The 20626-nt window shown below is 42.3% G+C and overlaps 1 protein-coding gene across 7 annotated transcripts in view; it reads right to left on the reverse strand.

Annotated features, from left to right (window-relative positions):
- The window catches only part of LOC118379901 (LIM and calponin homology domains-containing protein 1-like), a 146090-nt gene extending 128433 nt beyond the window's left edge, over positions 1–17657 (reverse strand). For 2 of the 7 annotated variants that reach the window (XM_035766939.2, XM_035766943.2), the window contains exon 1: positions 2930–3067. In XM_035766939.2, coding sequence (XP_035622832.1) covers positions 2930–3061 — 132 coding nt within the window. In that variant the 5' untranslated portion in view covers positions 3062–3067. Of the gene's footprint in view, positions 1–2929; positions 3074–17045 lie in introns of those variants that run through there. The other 5 variants (XM_035766925.2, XM_035766920.2, XM_035766906.2 and 2 more) reach the window with 5 other exon arrangements.
- Positions 17658–20626: the final 2969 nt, after the last annotated feature.

Genomic DNA, 20626 nt, shown 5'->3' on the forward strand with positions numbered 1-20626 from the left:
AGCAAGTGCAAGCTAGCTAGTTAAATTGCCATAAATGTTTAATGCTTTTCGACCTCTCCCCAAATTAATATAATTGGTTCAGGGTTTGGGTTCCGTGTTAGGCTCTCCAACGGATATGAAGGGATGAGTGGTGCAACAAGAACAGAAGAGATGTTGTGAATCTAAGGCTTATTGATAGAAGTGTCTAAGACAATACTTTAATTAATCAAAGAACAACTACGCTAGGAGTTGAAATTGGGGTTAGGCATGCAAATAAGCCTGTTGAGCTAATACTGCCTGAACTTTACCCTCTAATGGTCACCAACCAGTCCATCATGATCATGATCGATGAGTTGATCGCCAAGGCATTCCTCGTCATTCACCAAACATTTTTGTAAAAAACCCAACGCTAAAAATATATGTTTTGCACTGCAGGTGCATTTGAATCAGCAGCCCTAGTGCCGGGAAGGCAAAGTGTTTCTATTTGGAACCATTTCATGTGTGTGAAGGTAAAACGCCACCTACCCAGCAGGTCCAGAGTAAATCAAATGCACCTATAGGCCTACCGGTGGCCAATCAGATAGCTCAGATAACCGTGTCTGCAGTTTGCTCGAGCCTTAGACTGTAAAAAGAATCCTTGAAGGCAGAGGAAATCTAAACATGTACTCATAATGGGGTCAATCTGGTCATCACAATAAGTGAAGCACACAAAGTAGCTGTGTGATACTGAGATTTCAAAACTTGTAAAAACCATGACTAGAGAGAGACAACGAATACAGCAAATAACCTGCTGTTTTTATGAGTAAGTTTCTCTTTAAAATTGTTATTCAGCACTTTTGTCAACATTTTTACAAACCATAAAATGCGAGTTCTCCCTACCTCCATTTACACTACATCCAGCACTGCAATGAATGAGTGTACTATAGTAAGCTTGTGTTTTTTTTTGTTACATCGAGGAATTTAACTTTCTCTGGTCATAGGAGTAACAAGAAATTTGTGCATGAGGCAGAAATAATGCAGTGCGGCTTGAGTTTCGCCATCAGCTGGAAGACTGTTTCCTTTTCTCAGCGGAGGGAAGGAGGGTAGAGGGATGGTGAGTCGGGTGAGAGTCAGCCTCATCGCTGCTCCCTCCCTCCCCTCAGACTGACAATCACATGCATTCCATCAGTCCAATAAAAAAAAGAGCCAATTATTTTGCTCACTCAGCTGTGCATCACAAGTGATACAACAAATTGTCCATTACCAGTGTGCTCATATACTTCATTTATTAAAATATAATTTCAGAATTGCTACAGAATGTATTAAAATGTGTTAATGTTGCATAGGCATAATACGTTTTTGAAGTCATGCAAAAAATAAAGCATCTGAGCGGTAGATCTCGGCTTGCATCTAGACTCAGAAAAGGTTGGTGGCCACTGCTCCAATACTAACAAGACCATTTGTTGGAATCGCACTGGAACCAGTCCTTATGTAGAAATGTATGTCTCTATAACATTATCATATCACTCTGAACACGCTGTGTCAAAGAGCAGCAGTCAAGGAGACACCTAATTTCCCATTCAAATGTCACCCAATCTCCATAGGAAAAATAGAGACAGGGCTTCTCCAAAGACACAAAGAGCAATTGGATTATACAGTAAGTGTCAGTGCACTGAGTATGTGTTTTATTGCAGATAATGACACACTGTGCAGGTTACTTCAGTGTGTGTGTGTGTGTTTGCCCCACTGCAGACGGAGACACACTGCGCAGGTTCTAGTGCCTCCCTCAGCAGTCTAGAAAGAGTCCAGCTCCCATGAGCCTTAACTCAGTAAACTAAGAGGCCATCTCAGTCTCACTGCCCCAATTAAAATCATACACGCAACTGAGAGATCACTCCACCTATCTTCCCATTTGTTTGACTATCCTGTATGTATGTCTGTCTGATATAAAGCCTACAATTGACTCATTCGTTTGGAACAATAGTGTACGATGACGACCCTACACTGTGTAGGAAAAAAACGCAGCGATGCCTGATTCAGAAGTAGGTCTATATTTCTACTCAGCAGCTGGTACACGCCTCAACACTAACTTGAAATGTCCCTTTGTTTATGTGCCCAGAGAAGGAAGCAGCTCACTTTCCTATGATGACAGGCCTATTCTGGGAACAAACCTAACAGGACTTCTGGTGTTGAATAGGAGGAAGAAACATAGATTTGGGGGGGATGGACTTTAGTTACATATTGGGATATTATGTTTGAACAAAACTACATTTTCTCGTGGCTCTCTTTTCTCTCTGCAGCAGACACATGGTGAGCAATATGGTTGGAACATCAAGTAGCAATACATAGTATTGAATCGCAATACATATAAAATTGTGAGAATAGCAATACATATCGTATCGGCACTTAAGTATTGTGATGTCCCTCGCAGTTCCTAGTCCTAGAAGAACACCCTCGTGGTTCAAAACAAAGTTATGCTTGATGGAAGAGGGTGCTTTTTCTGTCCTGTCTTACAGGAAACTAGAATTCCATCCTGGCTGAAACATTTCCAAAATGTTTGCTGGGATGAGGGTATCATTTAAATATGTGGCTCAATTTGTGATAAAAAGTGCAATGATTTCTGACAATGTAAAACTTTACTTCAGTACAAAACAAACTATAGTAACAGTAAGAAGCGGACATCCGCAGCTAATACACTGTAACAAGGTCTCTCTACATCCCACAAAGCAATGGTACATAGCAATAGCAGCATGACCAGAAGACTTCACCTCCGTAATCCAGATTAGGATTGAGGATTCAAGTGAAGTGAAGCTAGTGAGGTCAAGACGGAGCATCGCGACTCTCAACCCAAACAATAACAAACTGACTGCTGCCGCTCAGAGGGGAAACACTTTTAGACAGTGTATAGCTCTGTGGCACCAGGTGTGCCTGCCACTAAGGATGGATATGCTAAAGTGTCATGCTGTTATACCTGCCCTGATGGAGATTGAGTGAATGCAGTTGCAGCCCCATCTCCTCTGCGTGTGTGCTTGCGCGTGTTTGTCGCACTGCAGATTGACATTCTCCTACTCGCCCTCCCTCCCACAGGGTCCACCTCAGACATGGGACAGGTATGAATGTGCTCCCCAGCCTGATCACAAAGATCGACAAAAATGGATTAGAGGACAGGGAAGCGTAGATAACCATTCAGAGAAAAGTAACACACTCACGTGCATGTAAACCACATACAAAGAGACGCAGTATGATATGCACTAGGACATCCACTGTGCATGCATATCATACAGACAAATGCACAAGCAAAGACAAATACAAAAACACAGACACGGGTGTTTGAACCCATCGGTCAATCCCACCTAGGACGACAGGAGTATGTTTACTTACTAGGCCCAATCCCCTAGGCCTGGGCTCTCCCCATAGGCACTTGTAGATCAAAGGATTGGGATTAGCAACACAACAATTAACTTCACCATACCCTTTAATTGGCTACGTGGTATTCTCCTATTGCAATTTAGGCAAATTAAGCTAAATTGTACAAAGTTTCCCCCAGAACTAAACAAAATGTTGCATAATGAGGGGAGAAAAATCTGTTAATGGTCAAAAATAAAATTAACATAAATCTTCCTGCACGATTAAGAAGATCATAGTTGAAGTTTTAGTCATTAGTTTCTTACTTTCAAGGCTTTTATCTTCGTGTGACTGGTCGAAACTGTGCAAGCGTGTGTCGATTGTGCGTTTGTGCAAGTGGAGTGCGTGTTACCTGTCGCTGGTGAACTGATTGTTGAGTTTTTGCATAAACAACTTGTTATACAGTACCAGTAAAAAGTTTGGACACCTACTCATTCCAGGGTAACCAAAAAAGTGTTAAACAAATCAAAATATATTTAAGATTCTTCTAGGTAGCTACCCTTTGTTTTGATGACAGCTTTGCACACTTGCCATTCTCTCAACCAGCTTCATGAGGTATGTAATGTATTTCAATTAACAGGTGTGCCTTGTTAACACTTAAATAGCAGAATGTATTTTCTTCTTAATGCGATTGAGCCAATCAGTGGTGTTGTGACAAGGTAGGGTTGGTATACAAATGATAGGGCTATCAGTACCTGTGCATCAAAGCTGGGATCAAAAGACTGAAAAACAGCTTCTATCTCAAGGCCGTCAGACTGTTAAATAGCCATCGCTAGCACATAGAGGCTGCTACCTATAGAAAGACTTGAAATCACTGGCCACTAATAAATGGAACACTAGTCACTTGGATAATGTCTACATATCTTGCATTACCCATCTCATATGTATATACTGTATCCTATACTACTCCACTGTATCTTGTTCAAATTCTATGACATTGCTCGTCCATATATTTGTATGTTCTTAATTCCATTCCTTTACTAGATTTATGTGTATTGGGTATGTGTTGTGTAATTGTTAGATATTACTGCACTGTCGGAGCTAGAAGCACAAGCATTTCACAACACCTGCAATAACACCTGCTAAACATGTGTATGTGACCAGTAAAATTTGATTTGATTTTGGTTAAAGTCCAAATCCATATTATGGCAAGAACAGCTCAAACAAGCAAAGAGTTGAGACATGAAGGTCCGTCAATCACTTCTGCAAGTGCAGTCGCAAAAACAACCAATCAATCTGGCTCTCATGAGGACCACCACAGGAAAGGAAGACCCAGAGTTACCTCTGCTGCAGAGGAAAAGTTCATTGGAGTTACCAGCCTCAGAAATTGCAGCCCAAATAAACGCTTCAGAGTTCAAGTAACAGACACATCTCAACATCAACTGTTCAGAGGAGACTGCGTGAATCAGGCCTTCATGTTTGAATTGCTGCAAAGAAACCACTACTAAAGTACACCAATAAGAAGAGACTTGCTTGGACCAAAAAAACATGCGCAATGGACATTAGACCGGTGGAAATCTGTATTTGTGTCTGATGAGTCCAAATTTCAGATTTTTGGATCCAACCGCTGTGTCTTTGTGAGACGTAGAGCAGGTGAACGAATGATCTCCGCAAGTGTGGTTCCCACCGTGAAGCATGGAGGAGGTGGTGCGATGGAGTGGGGGTGCTTTGCAAGTGACACTGTAAGTGATTTATTTAGAATTCAAGGCACACTTAACCAGAATGGCTACCACATCACTCTGCAGCAATATGCCATCCCATCTGGTTTGCACTTAGTGGGACTATCATTTGTTTTTCACATGACAATGACCCAACACACCTCCAGGCTGTGTAAGGGCTATTTGACCAAGAAGCAGAGTGATTGAGTGCTGCATCAGATGACCTGGCCACCCAACCTCAACCCAATCGAGATGGTTTTGGATGAGTTGGACCGCATAGTGAAGGAAAACCAGCCAACAAGTGCTCAGCATATGTGAAAGCTGGTTGAAAGAATGCGAATAGTGTACAAAGCTGTCAAGGCAACGGGTGGCTACTTTGAAGAATCTAACACTTTATTGGTTCCTACATAATTCCATAAGTGTTATTTCATAGTTTTGATGTCTTCACTATTAATAGCAAAAATAAAGCAAAACCCTTGAATGAGTAGGTGTCCAAACTTTTGACTGGTACTGTACATTATTTGGAAAATATATTACATTATTTTGAATAAATCCTACTGTATCTTCATCAAGTACAGTATTTTTGTACTGTACTTCATTTAATTGATAAGAGCATTATTGATTGGTTGTTCCACTACCGCAAGGTTTTTCACCAGAAGTGAATAAGCAGAATGTTACGTAATTTGCAGAGAAAATTAATTTGTGGGCAATGGAAATGAATCAAGATCAAGGTTAAGAAACTTTTGTTCTCCCATGAACAGCTGAAAATATCTACAGGGAGGTTGATGTTTTTTTTTTTCATTCTCACACCCACCGACACCCACAGTATGAAAGTTCTTTAAAGCACATTATAATACTCCCTTTATTATTCAATCCATCCAAACCCAAATAGAACTCTAGCCTCTACTCTCGACGCACTTATGGCCATCTGTGAGGTATGGATAGGTGTAGCTAAGCAATATGGCCAATAGCTCCATCTTGACCCCTAACACTTAATGTAAATGTTGTCATATTGCTTTTCATACACTTATCCCATCCTATGGCTTGGGGTTGATTTGAGATTTAGAAATCCTTAATCTACTCACTTCCTCTTTCCTAGCAGCTAGTGGTAGGCTTACAGCATGCGTCTGGGTCTTAACTACTCACGCTCATCCACCTCAAGACAACCAGAAAAAAAAACAACTCAACCCTCTCAGAACTCGTCACTCCAGTCTATAGGAAGGGGGAAAACAATAAACCCAACATAGGAGGACATCATGTAATGTAGTCGTGGCAGTTATTCCCATTGTCCGGTCTCTTTGTTCTCTGTTTCGTACTTTCCCTACCAGGCAGAGACAGATTGCTCTCACCAAGTCTGGTCCCCCTCTGCCACTTGCAGATTATACAGTGTCTTCTTCCACTAAACTTAATTAGTATAATATGCCATGCATCTGTAAGAACAAATGTACAGTCGTGGCCAAAAGTTGAGGACACAAATATTAATTTTCAAAGTCTGCTGCCTCAGTTTGTATGGTGGCAATTTGCATATACTCCAGAATGTTATGAAGGGTGATCAGATGAATTGGAATTAATTGCAAAGTCCCTCTTTGCCATGCAAATGAACTGAATTCCAAAAAAGCATTTCCACTGTATTTCTGCTGGAGATCACCCTCATGCTGATTGAGTTCGAATAACAGACTGGAAGCTTCAAAAAGGATGGTGGTGCTTGGAATCATTGTTCTCCTCTGTCAACCATGGTTACCTGCAAGGAAACATGTGCCATCATCATTGCTTTGCACAAAAAGGGCTTCACAGGCAAGGATATTGCTGCCAGTAAGATTGCACAAAAAAAAGTTATGGCTTGAATCCCGCTAATGGGACCGATATGACAACAGCCAGTGAAAGTGCAGGGCGCCAAATTCAAAACAGATTCCTCAAACATAGAAGTATTTTACACCATTTTAAAAGATAAACTTGTTAATCCCACCAGTGTCCAATTTCAAAAAGGCTTTACGAAGAAAGCACAAACGATTATGTTAGGTCTGCACCTAGTAACAGAAAAACAGCCATTTTTCCAGCCAAAGAGGAGTCACAAAAAGCATAAATAGAGACAAAGTAAACACTAACCTTTGATGATCTTCATCAGATGACACTCATAGGACTTCGTGTTACACAATACATGTATGTTTTGTTCGATAAAGTTCATATTTATTATTTATTGTTGATTTTGCAGAGAGCCACATCAATTCACAGAAACACTCATAAACATTGTTAAAAGATACAACTATTATGCATGGAATTATAGATACACTTCTCCTTAATGCAACCGCTGTCAGATTTCAAAAAAGCACACCACGCAATAATCTGAGTACAGCGCTCAGACAACAAATCAAGTCAGACAGATATCCGCCATGTTGTGGAGTCAACAGAAGTCAGAAAAACATAATATGCACTTACCTTTGATGATCTTCATCAGAATGCACTCCCAGGAATCCCACTTCCACAATACATTTTGATTTGTTCGATAAAGTCCATCATTTATGTCCAAATACCTCCGTTTTCTTTGCGAGTTTAGCCCAGTAATCCAAATTCATGACGTGCAAGCAGACAAAAGTCAAAGTTCCGTTACAGTCCATAGAAACATGTCAAACGATGTATAGAATCAATCTTTAGGATGTTTTTATCAGAAATCTTCAATAATGTTCCAACCGGAGAATTCCTTTTTCTTCAGAAATGCAATGGAACTCAAGCTAACGCTCACGTGAACGCTCTCATGCCACGCTGCCAGACCTCTGACTCAATCTCCTCTCATTCCCCTCCTCCTTCACAGTAGAAGCATCAAACAAGGTTCTAAAGACTGATGACGTCTAGTGAAAACCTTAGAAAGTGCAATTTGACACAATAGACATTATATTCGATAGGCAAAAAGTTGAAAAAATACAAACTTGGGATTTCCTACTTCCTGGTTGGATTTCTTCTCAGGTTTTTGCCTGCCATATGAGTTCTATTATACTCACAGACATAATTCAAACAGGGGGCACCAACAGTACAGAGCTTGCTCAGGAGTGGCAGCAGGCAGGTGTGAGTGCATCTGCAAGTACAGTGAGGCGAAGAACTTTGGAGGATGGCCCGGTGTCAAGAAGGGCAGAAAAGAAGCCACTTCGCTCCAGGAAAAACAACAGGGACAGACTGATATTCTGCAAAAGGTACAGGGATTGGACTGCTGAGGACTGGGATAAAGTCATTTTCTCTGATGAATCCCCTTTCCGATTGTTTGGGGCATCCGGAAAAAAGCTTGTCCGGAGAAGACAAGGTGAACACTACCATCAGTCCTGTGTCATGCCAACAGTAAAGCATCCTGAGACCATTCATGTGTGGGGTTGCTTCTCAGCCAAGGGAGTGGGTTCACTCACATCTTTGCCTAAGAACACATCCATGAATAAAGAATGGTACCAACAACCTCCGAGAGCAACTTCTCCCCACCATCCAGAAACAGTTTGGTGATGAACAATGCCTTTTCCAGCATGATGGAGCACCTTGCCATAAGGCAAACGTGATAACTAAGTTGGCTCGGGGAACAAAACATGGATATTTTGGGTCCATGGCCAGGAAACTCCCCAGACCTTAATCCCATTGAGAAAGTGTGGTCAATCCTCAAGAGGCGGGTGGACAAACAAAAACCCACAAATTCTGACAAACTCCAAGCATTGATTATGCAAGAATGGGCTGCCATCAGTTAGGATGTGACCCAGTAGTTAATTGACAGCATGCCAGGGGGGATTGCAGAGGTCTTGAAAAAGAAGGGTCAACACTGCAAATATTAAGTCTTTGCACAACTTAACGTAATTGTCAATGAGAGCCTTTTACACATATGAAATACTTCAGTATTCCATAGTAACATCTGACAAAAATATCTAAAGACAATGAAGCAGCAAACTTTGTGGAAATTAATATTTGTGACACTCAATTTTCAGTCACGACTGTATGCAGATAGACTAGAAGGGATGGGCATGGTGATTGTTGCTCTGCACTTTTCATTCATTTAAAACCATGGATCAAATTAACAAGACAATTGGGGGAACCTTTCCCCTCCATTGTTAAGAATCATCTCCATGTTTATCGACCAACAGTGAACCCAAACACTGAAACAATTAGTGTAATTCCTCAGATTTCCTGATAAATTGATAAATGATTAAATAGTGTATGAGTGGAGCTGCGTGTTGACTTATTTTCAGAAATCTGAGTTTAATTAAGTTAATGAAAATTTGATTTACTATCAACACAGCCTATAATAACAACCCCACTGTATCAACGCTCTCAGACTATTTGCCTATTACAAACAGTGATATCTTCTGAATGGTATCACCCAATGACAAGTAGATGATAGCAGGGCTCCCAAGTGGCACAGCGGTTTAAGGCACTGCCTCTCATTGCAAGAGGCGTCACTACAGTCCCTGGTTTGAAACCAGGCTGTATTTGGGAGTCCACTGGGCCAGCACACAATTGGCCCAGCGTCGTCCAAGTTTGGCCGGTGTAGGCAGTCATTGTAAATAAGAATTTGTTTTTAACTGACTTACCTAGTTAAATAAAGGTTCAATCGAAATAATTTTTAAAATGTCACATACCATTTCAGCCTTTCACAATAGAACACACTCACAGTATTGTTGCAGAAGGTAACAACATGCCCATGCTGAGTGAGAGAAGGGATAAAAGAGAAATGTCAAAACAAAGCACTGAGCAAGAAAAAAGTATGTATATTCAAGAGTGAAGAAATATCCAAACATATCCAACCAGTATACCTGAACCCTCTCTAATTTGCTTGATGTGTACTTGTAACATTGTGTGATTCAATTCATGTCAATCAAACTCAATTTAATATTGATGTCAAGTAAGTCAACTGAAATATGTTGACAAAAAATATATAATCATATCAGCATTTCATTCCCTTATCTACTTTGTGGAAAGTTAGGTGTTTTCATTTGAGCAACCTTGAGATGAGTGATTTCATTCCAGCATTCAGTGGGAAGTGTCAAATGGTTGACCAACACAGTCATTGGCTGGGAAAAACCCTGTGACTATAGTTAAATCAGCACAACAATTGTTTATACCCTCATCAAAGAGCTGTCTGTCTGAAAGAGTAGACTTAACACTATCATTACCAGTGTCCCTGACAAGGTGCTGGCAGAAAGGAAACTGCAGTCAATTTCAGTTCAAAACCGCTGTATATCTTATTGAGCAAAAATGGGCAATTGGTAGGCTACAATCAGAGTGCTAACACATTGAATTAAGGTATACTCCTTAAGTAGTGAAAGATGAGGATGGCACTGCAGTGGATAGCAGCAATCTTATGGGCTCCTGACCAATTCTGCTAAATTTGTGTGCTTTTTTTTTACACTGATCTGAATTTTTATTTTACATAATGTCTCTGCCATAATTTCCTACAACCAGAAACAGCTTCTGGATATCACAACAGCAATCAGTAACCTTGTACTGCTTTCTCCAGACCAGGCCCTAGTCCCCGAGACTCGAAAGAGGAAGCGGCAGCGAAAAAGAGGCAAGTGAACCGGCACCTTGACGAGACTACGTCGGAGAACAAATAGACCACCATTGCCCTGTGAACATGTAATCACTGGGAAAAAAATTGGATGAGCTCCGTTCGAGACTACCCTATCAACGGGACCTGAAACTGTAATATCCTATGTTTCTCTGAGTCGTGGCTTAACGACGACATGGATAAACATCTTGCTGGTTTTTCTATGCATCGCTAAGACTGGACGGCAGACTCGGGTAAGACGAAGGGAGGAGGGGTCCGATCTCTAATGTTAAGGAAGTCTCAGGTTTTTACATGTCTGAGTTAGAATACGTCATGATAAGCTGCAGACTATACTATTTTTCGTAGCTGTCTATTTACCGCCACAAACCGATGCTGGCACTAAGACCGCACTCAGCATCTGCATAAGGCCATAAGAAAACAAATTCAGAGGCAGCATTTCTCATGGCTGGTGATTTTAATGCATGGAAACTTAAATCCATTTTCTTATTTTTACCAGCATGTCACCTGTGCATCAGTGACAAAACACTCTAGATAACCTTTATTCCACATACAGAAACACATACAAGGCCCTCCCTCACCCTCCCTTTGGCACATCAGATAATAACTATATCCTCCTGCTTGCAAACAAAAACTCGAACCGAAAGTACCAATGATGCGGTCAATACTGAAGTGGTCCAATGAAGCGGATGCTAAGCTATAGGTTATGTTCCCGGGATTCATCCAGTTACATTGAGGACTTTACCACATCAGTCACTGGCTTCATTAATAAGTGCCTCGACAACGTCGTCCCCACAAAGACTGTACGTACATACCCCAACCAGAACCCATGTATTACAGGCAACATCCGCACTGAGATAAAGAGCTGCCGCTTTCAAGAAGCGGGACACTAATCCGGAATCTTACAAGAAATAACCTCCCACCATCCATCAAACAGACAAGGTGTCAATACAGGACTAAGAACGAATCCTACTACGCCGGCTTTGACGCTCAAGAGAGTGGCAGGGCCTATAAAGGGAGACCCAGCCGTGAGCTGCCCAGCGACGTGGGCCTACCAAACGAGCTAAATGCCTTCTAAGTCCGCTTTGAGGCAAGCAACCCTGAACCATGCATGAGAGCACCAGCTGTTCTGGCCGAGTTTGTGATCTTGCTCTCTGTAGCCAATGTGAGTAAGACTTTTAAATAGGTTAACATTCGCAAGGCCGCGGAGCCTGACGGAATACCAGGACATGTATTCAGAGCATGCGGTAACCAGCTGGCAAGTGTCTTCACTGACATTTTCAACCTATCCCTGAACCAGTTTGTAATTCCAACTTGTTTCAAGCAGACCACCATAGTCCCCATGCCCAAGAACCCCTAAATGACTATCGAACTAAATTAACTGCCTAAATGACTATAGCCCCGTAGCAATCACATTGATAGCCATTAAATGCTTTGAAAGACTGGTCATGGCTCACATCAACACCATCATCCCAGAAACCCTGGACCTACTCCAAATTTGCACACCGCCCCAACAGATCCACAGATGACGCAATCCACACTGCCCTCACCCACCTGGACAAAAGGAATACTTATGTAAAAATGCTGTTCATTGACTACTGCTCAGCATTTAACACCATAGTCCCCTCCAAGCTCAGGATCTTGGGTCTGAACACCTTCCTCTGCAACTGGATCCTGGACTTCCTGACGGGCCATGGTGAGGGTAGGCGGTGAGGGTAGTCAACAACACATCCGTCATGCTGATCATCAACACTGGGGCCCCTCAGGGTTGTGTGCTTTGTCCCCTCATGCACTCCCTGTTCACCCATGACTGAGTGTCTGTAAATGACTCCAACACCATCATCAAGTTTGCTGACCACACATCGGTGGTAGGACTGATTACCGACGGCGAGCTCAGAGACCTGGCTGTGTGGTGCCAGGACAACAACCATAATCGGAAATCGGTATTTTTGGACGCCGATTTCCGATTATTATTGTTGTTTTTTTTAGACCTTTATTTATTTAACTAGGCAAGTCAGTTAAAGAACACATTCTTATTTTCAATAACTGCCTAGGAACGGTGGGTTAACTGCCTTGTTCAGGGGCAGAACGACAGATTTTCACCTTGTCAGCTCAGGTGACCCAATTTTGCAACCGTACAGTTAACTAGTCCAACGCTCTAACCATTGCACTCCACGAGGAGCCTGCCTGTTACGCGAATGCAGTAGAAGCCAAGGTAAATCGCTAGCTCGCAGGTTATATCACAGCTGTGTATATCCCCCCTCAAGCTGATACCATGACTGCCCTCAAGGAACCATATATCCTCAGGCTGCATTCATTGTGGCTGGGGATTTAAACAAAGCAAATTTGAGGAAAAGGCTGCCTAAATTCTATCAGCATATCAACTGTAGTACTCGTGCTGCTAAAACACTCGACCACTGTTACTCCAACTACCGGGATGCATACAAGGCCCTCCCAAGCCCTCCTTTCTGAAAATCTGACCACGACTCCATTTTGATCCTCCCTTCCTATAGGCAGAAAGTCAAACGGGAAGTACCTGTGCTAAATACTATTCAATGCTGGTCTGAACAATCGGAATCCACACTAAGATTGTTTTGATCACTAGGACAGGGATATTTTCCGGGCAGCTTCCGAGAATAATATTGACGAATACCCTGAGATGATTACTGACTTTATCCGAAAGCGTACAGGAGATATTGTACCCACTGACTTTTAAAACCTTCCCTAATCAGAAACCGTGGCTAAATGGCAGCATTTGCGCAAAACTGAAAGCGCAAACCAACGCATTTAACCATGGCAAGGTGACTTGGAATATGGCAGAATACAAACAGTGTAGTCATTCACTCTGCAAGTCAATCAAACAGGCAAAACGTCAGTATAGAGACAGTGGAGTCGCAATTCAACGGCTCAGATACGAAATGTATGTGGCAGGGTCTACACACAATCACGGACTACAAAAGGATAACCAGCTACGTCGCAGACACCGACGTCTTGCACCTGGACAGGCAAAACATGTTCTTTGCCCGCTTTGCGGATAACAGTGCCACTGACGCGGCCCGCTAAAAAAGGACTGTGGGCTCTCCTTCTCCGTGGCCGACGTGAGAAAGACATTTGAACATGTTAACCCTCGCAAGGCTGCTGGGCCAGACGTCATTCCTAGCCACGTCCTCAGAACATGCGCAGACCAGCTGGCTGGAGTGTTTACGGACATATTCAATCTCTCCCTATCCCAGTCTGCTGTCCCCACATGCTTCAAGATGGACACCATTGTTCATGTACCCAATAATGAAAAAGTAACTGAACTATATGACTATCGCCCCGTAGCACTAACTTCTGTCATCATGAAGTGCTTTGAGAGACTAGTCAAGGATCATATCACATCCACCCTACCTGACACCCTAGACCCACTCCAATTTACTTTCCGCTCCAATGGGTCCACAGACGATGCAATCGCCATCACACTGCCCTAACCCATCTGTACAAGAGGAATACCTATGTAAGAATGCTGTTCATTGACTATAGCTCAGCATTCAAAACCATAGTACCCTCCAAGCTCATCATTAAGCTTGAGGCCACGGGTCTGAACCCCGCCCTGTGCAATTGGGTCCTGGACTTCCTGATGGGCCGCCCCCAGGTGGTGGGAAACACCTCAAACACCACCTTCGCTGATCCTCAACACTGGGGCTCCACAAGGGTGCATGGAAATCAGTGTCTTTGTAAGTGTCTCCCTGTTCACCCATGACTGCGTGGCCAAGCACACCAACTCAATCATCAAGTTTGCAGACGACACAACAGTAGTAGGCTTGACTACCAATGATGAGACAGCCTACAGGGAGGAGGTGAGGGATCTGGGAGTGTGGTGCCAGGAAAATAACCTCTCACTCAATGTCAACAAAACAAAGGAAATGATAGTGGACTTCAGGAAACAGGAGAGGGAGCATCCCCTATTTCCACATCGATGGGACAGCAGTGGAGAAGGTGGAAAGTTAAGTTCTTCGGCATACACATCACTGAAATGGTCCACCCACACAGACAGTGTGGTGAAGAAGGTGCAACAGCGCCTCTTCAACCTTAGGAGGCTGAAGAAATTTGGCTTGTCACATAATACCCACAAACTTTTACAGATGCACAATTGAGAGCCTCCTGTATCACCACCTGGTATGGCAACTGCACCTCCCACAACCGCAGTGCTCTCCAGGACACCTACAGCACCAAATGTCACAGGAAGGCCAAAAAGACCATCAAGGACAACAACCACCTGAGCCACTGCCTGTTCACCCAGCTATCATCCAGAAGGCGAGTTCAGTACAGGTGCATCAAAGCTGGGACCGAGAGACTAAGAAACAGCTTCAGATTGTTAAATAGCCTATATACACAGACTTGAAATCATTGGTCACTTTAATAATGTTTATATCTCATATGTATATACTATATTCTATTCCACTCTGACATTGCTCGTCCATATATCTTAATTCCATTCCTTTACTTAGATTTGTGTGTTTTTTGGTATATGTTGTGAAACTGTTAGATATTACTCGTTAGATATTGCTGCACTGTCGGAACTAGAAGCACAAGCATTTCGCTACACCCGCAATAACATTTGCTAGACACGTGTATGTCACCAATAATATTTGATTTGATTTGCAGTTTACATTTAATTGAGAAGGTTTTGGGGAAAGTATTTCTGTCAAGCCGCAAGAAGGTTATCACAACTGGCTACACACCGAGTGATAGACAAACATGCGCACCACACATACAGACAGGAACAATATTGCTGGAAATTTACTTGCAGATATTGTGTTAGGTTTGTCTTTTTAAGCCAATAGTGGCTAACCAGGGGTGAGATCATGTCAATGCTGTGTTGATTAGATAGTAGCTGGTAGCTTGAGGTGTCTGATAATTGTGAGATTTGTTAATGACAGTTTGTGGTGGAAAAGGTGAAAATTGCATGTACAGTGCCTTCCGGAAGGATTCCGACCCCTCGACTTTTTTCACATTTTGTTACGTTACTGCCATATTCTAAAATATATTAAACAAAACATTTTTTTCAGCAATCTAAACGCAATACCCCATAATGACAAAGTGAAAACTGGTTCAGACATTTTTGCAAATGTATTACAAATTTTTTAAAACAGAAATACCTTAGTTACATAAGTATTCAGAACCTTTGCTATAAGACTCGAAATTGAGCTCAGGTGCATCCCGTTTCTATTGATCATCCTTGAGATGTTTCTACAACTTGGAGTCCACCTGTGGTAAATTAAATTGATTGGACATGATTTGGAAAAGCACACACCTGTCTATATACAGTCCCACAGTTGACAGTGCATGTCAGAGCAAAAATCAAGCAATGAGGTTGATAAAGGTTTATGAATCTGCAATAAACAGTTAATACATTGGTTGGAACTGTGTTCCATCAAGTATACTGTAATGTACAGTGTTACTGTCAGAGCAATCCAAGGCCTAACACTCGGAAACGGCTAAGAAATATACTCATGGCTGAGAAATTAAGCCTTCTTAATTTACCTGATAATAATGGGCTTGGCTCTTGTTTGTTTCCTTCAAAACCGGTGATCTGTATCAACTCTCAATGCCCCCAAGGGGACCCAGTGACATACACCAGGTGTATGTGGGTAAGGTGAGCAGTCCCCTTGAGAGGACAGAGAACAATCTGTCCAACTGTTTTGTTTCTCTCATTCAACTGTGTGGCTCATTATCAGGCAAAGGAGACAGGGCCAGTAATGGCTGCTTTAAACTAGGTTGACTACCCATACATAAAAATGTGGATATATATATATTATTATATTAACATGCTACAACGATAATTGTGTAAGCTCAAAACAATACATATGGTGATAAAGTACACAAACTTGTGATAAAGTACATGTCTGTCGGGGTTAAAGGTTGAAAGGGATAACAGGCTTTAAACGTTATCTACAGTTTTTAAAATACGTGTCCAGAATAGACACTAATGCCTCAAAGTTATTTCACGTAGGCCTAGTTTACCAAGCTTAGTTCACATCACAACAATCTAAAACATTGTGTTGAATAGAACAATGTAACTGCTAATCACAGTCTAACAAAGCCAAGTGCAACGCGGCCAGTGAATGCCGTGATTTCAATTCTCACAGAACAAAAACCCGTTTGTGCGATTATTGTCCGACAAGCTCGCGATGAGGCAAACAAAAAAATATCCATTCCAGATGATGCATTCTTTGTTTTCAACCAAACGCGCACCCAGCTCCACAGCAGAGGCTACTGTTCGTAGGGCAATTGAGAAGACGAATTTGCGTCACTTATTCAACAGGTGACAAGGCAATAAAACCGCTTAGCATGGTTTACTGTGCCTTTGTGACATGATGACATGATAATATGATAACGTGACGGGGCTTTAGACTTTTATGCAAATTACAAGTCTGTAAATTCTAGGCATATTTGGTCATTTTGCAGTCTAATAGCGTGCCCGTAGGAGTTTGATAAGGACAGTGACTCACCTCAATCCATTTCTGCGCTTCTAGAAACGCGGGCTCCGAGGCCGATTCGGAGAGGGGATGTCGCTGGTGTGGTTGTCCTCTATCTGCAGCGGGACTTGCCATTTGCAAAGCTGCTCAGTATTAAAATAGACCAACAATAAATCTACAAATGTAGGCTATTGGAAATCCTCAGGCTACAGCCTCAGCGCCTGACCGTGAAAACCCGATAATGCCGTTTATTTATCTTTACTTGACTTGCTGTGTAGCCAGTCTCCCCCACTCTCCTTCGGTCTATGTCGCAAACCCCAAGCACTGCACTTGCAGCTACCCCCTGTAACTCCCGTGTAGCCTACTGGGACTGTGGACCGAGTCGCCTCGCTCGCACCGCAATATGAATTGCATCGATGGCTAAAAATACACGGAGCAGTGCTGCTGTGCGGTCAGCCAATGCAAAGACAGCAAGCAATTCCATCAGCCACTCCGGATCACACACCCAGTTTCCCGACAGCAGCAACACAGAGCAGTGAAGAGAATTATCATTGGGTGTGTTCGAGCGGTACGCCTAACGAAGCCGACTGTAGAAATTAGGCGAGTGAAGTTGGGGGAGGTGCATCTGTAATAGCCGAAAGACGGACACTGCAAGGCTCAGATGAACATGTCAGTGTCAACATGGCTGCTATTTTTATTTAAAAAAATATTTATAGATGTCAAAATTAACTTTTCTATACCCTCATATCACACAGTTACAAACTGAAAACATAACGTCTGTACAATGAATTGGTCTCAATTAAAAGGTCTCAAATATCACTTTTATTTGTGTTCCCTGTAGCTTTTAGAATAACAGCAAAGCTGGTTCCTGTTTAAGTCCCTTCTTTTACCCTCCTAATGATTGGTTGATAAACAGTCCCTCCCACAATGCAGGTGATGCTGCATGGTGCAGTTGGTGAGGAGCAACTGCAGCGATTTAAGGATGCACGATGCAGAATTCTCTCCTCCATTTCCTGGTTGCTAAAATTCTAATGGTTGGCCTAATTTCAGTTTATGTGACAAAACAAGCAAGTATAGCATAGAGAATCATTGTACCATCTAAACTGCTGAGAATATTTTGTTTCATCGGTGGCGTGTATTCATGGATGCCAAGGCAAGCCAAGCTTCCCCAAATATTTGACAAAATAAATAGATAAATAAAAACATGTATTTCTTCTCTCTGTGTGATTTAAGAATTTTCTGTAAATTCGCAAGTGGCGAAATCTCACTGGAGAAATCATCCTAGCGAGGGAAATAGCACCCCTCTCAGTACGTGTAGCCCATGGATCTGATGCTGTCAAGACCAAAAGAGTATGACATGTTGCGGCTGTAGCGTTTGACTGATTGATGCCAGCAAGCATTTGGCTTCCCTTAATTAAAAAAATATTAAAGAATGAACTGAGCTCAAGGGTGGGTTGTCCTGGTGTAGCAAAACACCCCCCAATGGAAACCAGTTTGGATTTGGCATCACACCAATCAAATCACAACCTAAGCAAAACATAATTTTAGTATTTGGTCCGCTTGTGTTGATGTCATGCAGTAGCTAGCTCGCTAAATCGGCTTTTTCCTAAACCATGGATGAAGATGGGGATTTGGACTTAATTCTCAGTACAGGCCAATGATTATGACGGCGATTCTGATTAATATGTTGTGCCACTGGCCTGGGAGGTTTGAAGTTCAATATGTAGTCTAGATGTAGCCTAGGCCTTTTAGGCTCACGTTAACTAGCTAGCTAATTTAGCTGGTTCATTGTTGCCCATGCAAGGAAGTTAGGCTAGCAAGCAATTTAGCTAGATAGCCTATGACAACAAAAACTAAAAGCGTACTGTATGACAGAGCCATAGACTGTTTTGCCAACATGAAAGAAAGAAGGATGGCATTGGCGTTTAGCTAATCTTCAAGTAGGGTGATTCCAACATTTATTTTTGCTTACACACGCATGCACACACACATAAACACACACACACACACACACACACACAGAAGATGGTACCAGAGGGGATGGCGGCCGTTTTATTGTCTCTAAAACCAACCGTGCTATTTTGTTTGTTTTTTCACCTTATTTGTAACTTATTTTGAACATAATGTTGCTGCTTATTTTATAGATAATGTCTCTTATGACTGAAAAGTGCTTATGGACATCAGAACAGCGATTACTCACCTTGAACTGGACGAAGAATTTTTCTTTAATGAGTTGGACGAGAGGAATTTACTCCAGACACCCGAACAGGTCCTCATCCCCGTCATTCGCAGGAGAAAGAGACAGAGGTTTCGGGAAGGAGATCAGGGTGCCTTGTGAGGATCGGGCGACAAGTGGCTAATCTGCCTTTGCCATATGTCCTATTGGCCAACGTACAATCGCTGGATGATATAGTGGACAAACTACAAGCATGTATATCCTACCAACGGGACATTAAAAACTGTAATATCTAATATTTCACAGAGTCGTAGCTGAATGACGACATTAATTTTTTTAATTATTTTTTTTATTTCACCTTTATTTAACCAGGTAGGCTAGTTGAGAACAAGTTCTCATTTGCAACTGCGACCTGGCCAAGATAAAGCGTAGCAATTCGACACATACAACAACACAGAGTTACACATGCAATAAACAAAACATACAGTCAATAATACAGTAGAACAAAATAAAATAAAAAGTCTATATACAGTGAGTGCAAACAAGGTAAGTTAAGGAAATAAATAGGCCATGGTGGTGAAGTAATTACAATATAGCAATTAAACACTGGAATGGTAGATTGGCAGAAGATGAATGTGCAGGTAGAGATACTGGGGTGCAAAGGACCAAAATAAATAAATACCAGGATGGGGGATGAGGTAGGTAGATAGATGGGCTGTTTACAGATGGGCTATGTACAGGTGCATTGATCTGTAAGCTGCTCTGACAGCTGGTGCTTAAAGCTAGTGAGGGAGATGTGAGTCTCCAGCTTCAGAGATTTTTGCAATTCGTTCCAGTCATGAGCAGCAGAGAACTAACTGGAAGGAAAGACGACCAAAGGAGGAATTGGCTTTGGGGGTGACCAGTGAGATATACCTGCTGGAGCGCGTGCTACGAGTGAGTGCTGCTATGGTGACCAGTGAGCTGAGAGAAGGCGGGGCTTTACCTAGCAGAGACTTGTAGATAACCTGTAGCCAGTGTTTTTGGCGACGAGTATGAAGCGAGGGCCAACCAACGACAGCGCACAGGTCGCAATGGTGGGTAGTGTATGGGGCTTTGGTGACAAAACGGATGGCACTGTGATAGACTGCATCCAGTTTGTTGAGTAGAGGGTTGAAGGCTATTTTATAGATGACATCACCAAAGTCGAGGATCGGTAGGATGGTCAGTTTTACGAGGGTATGTTTGGCGGCATGAGTGAAGGATGCTTTGTTGCGAAGCCGATTCTAGATTTAATTTTGGACTGGAGATGCGTAATGTGAGTCTGGAAGGAGAGTTTACAGTCTAACCAGACACCCAGGAATTTGTAGTTGTCCACGTATTCTAAGTCAGAGCCGTCCAGAGTAGTGATGCTGGACGGGCGAGCAGGTGCTGGCAGTAATCAATTGAATAGCATGCA

The sequence above is a fragment of the Oncorhynchus keta genome, chromosome 4 (assembly GCF_023373465.1).
Source record: "Oncorhynchus keta strain PuntledgeMale-10-30-2019 chromosome 4, Oket_V2, whole genome shotgun sequence".
Taxonomy (NCBI): domain Eukaryota; kingdom Metazoa; phylum Chordata; class Actinopteri; order Salmoniformes; family Salmonidae; genus Oncorhynchus; species Oncorhynchus keta.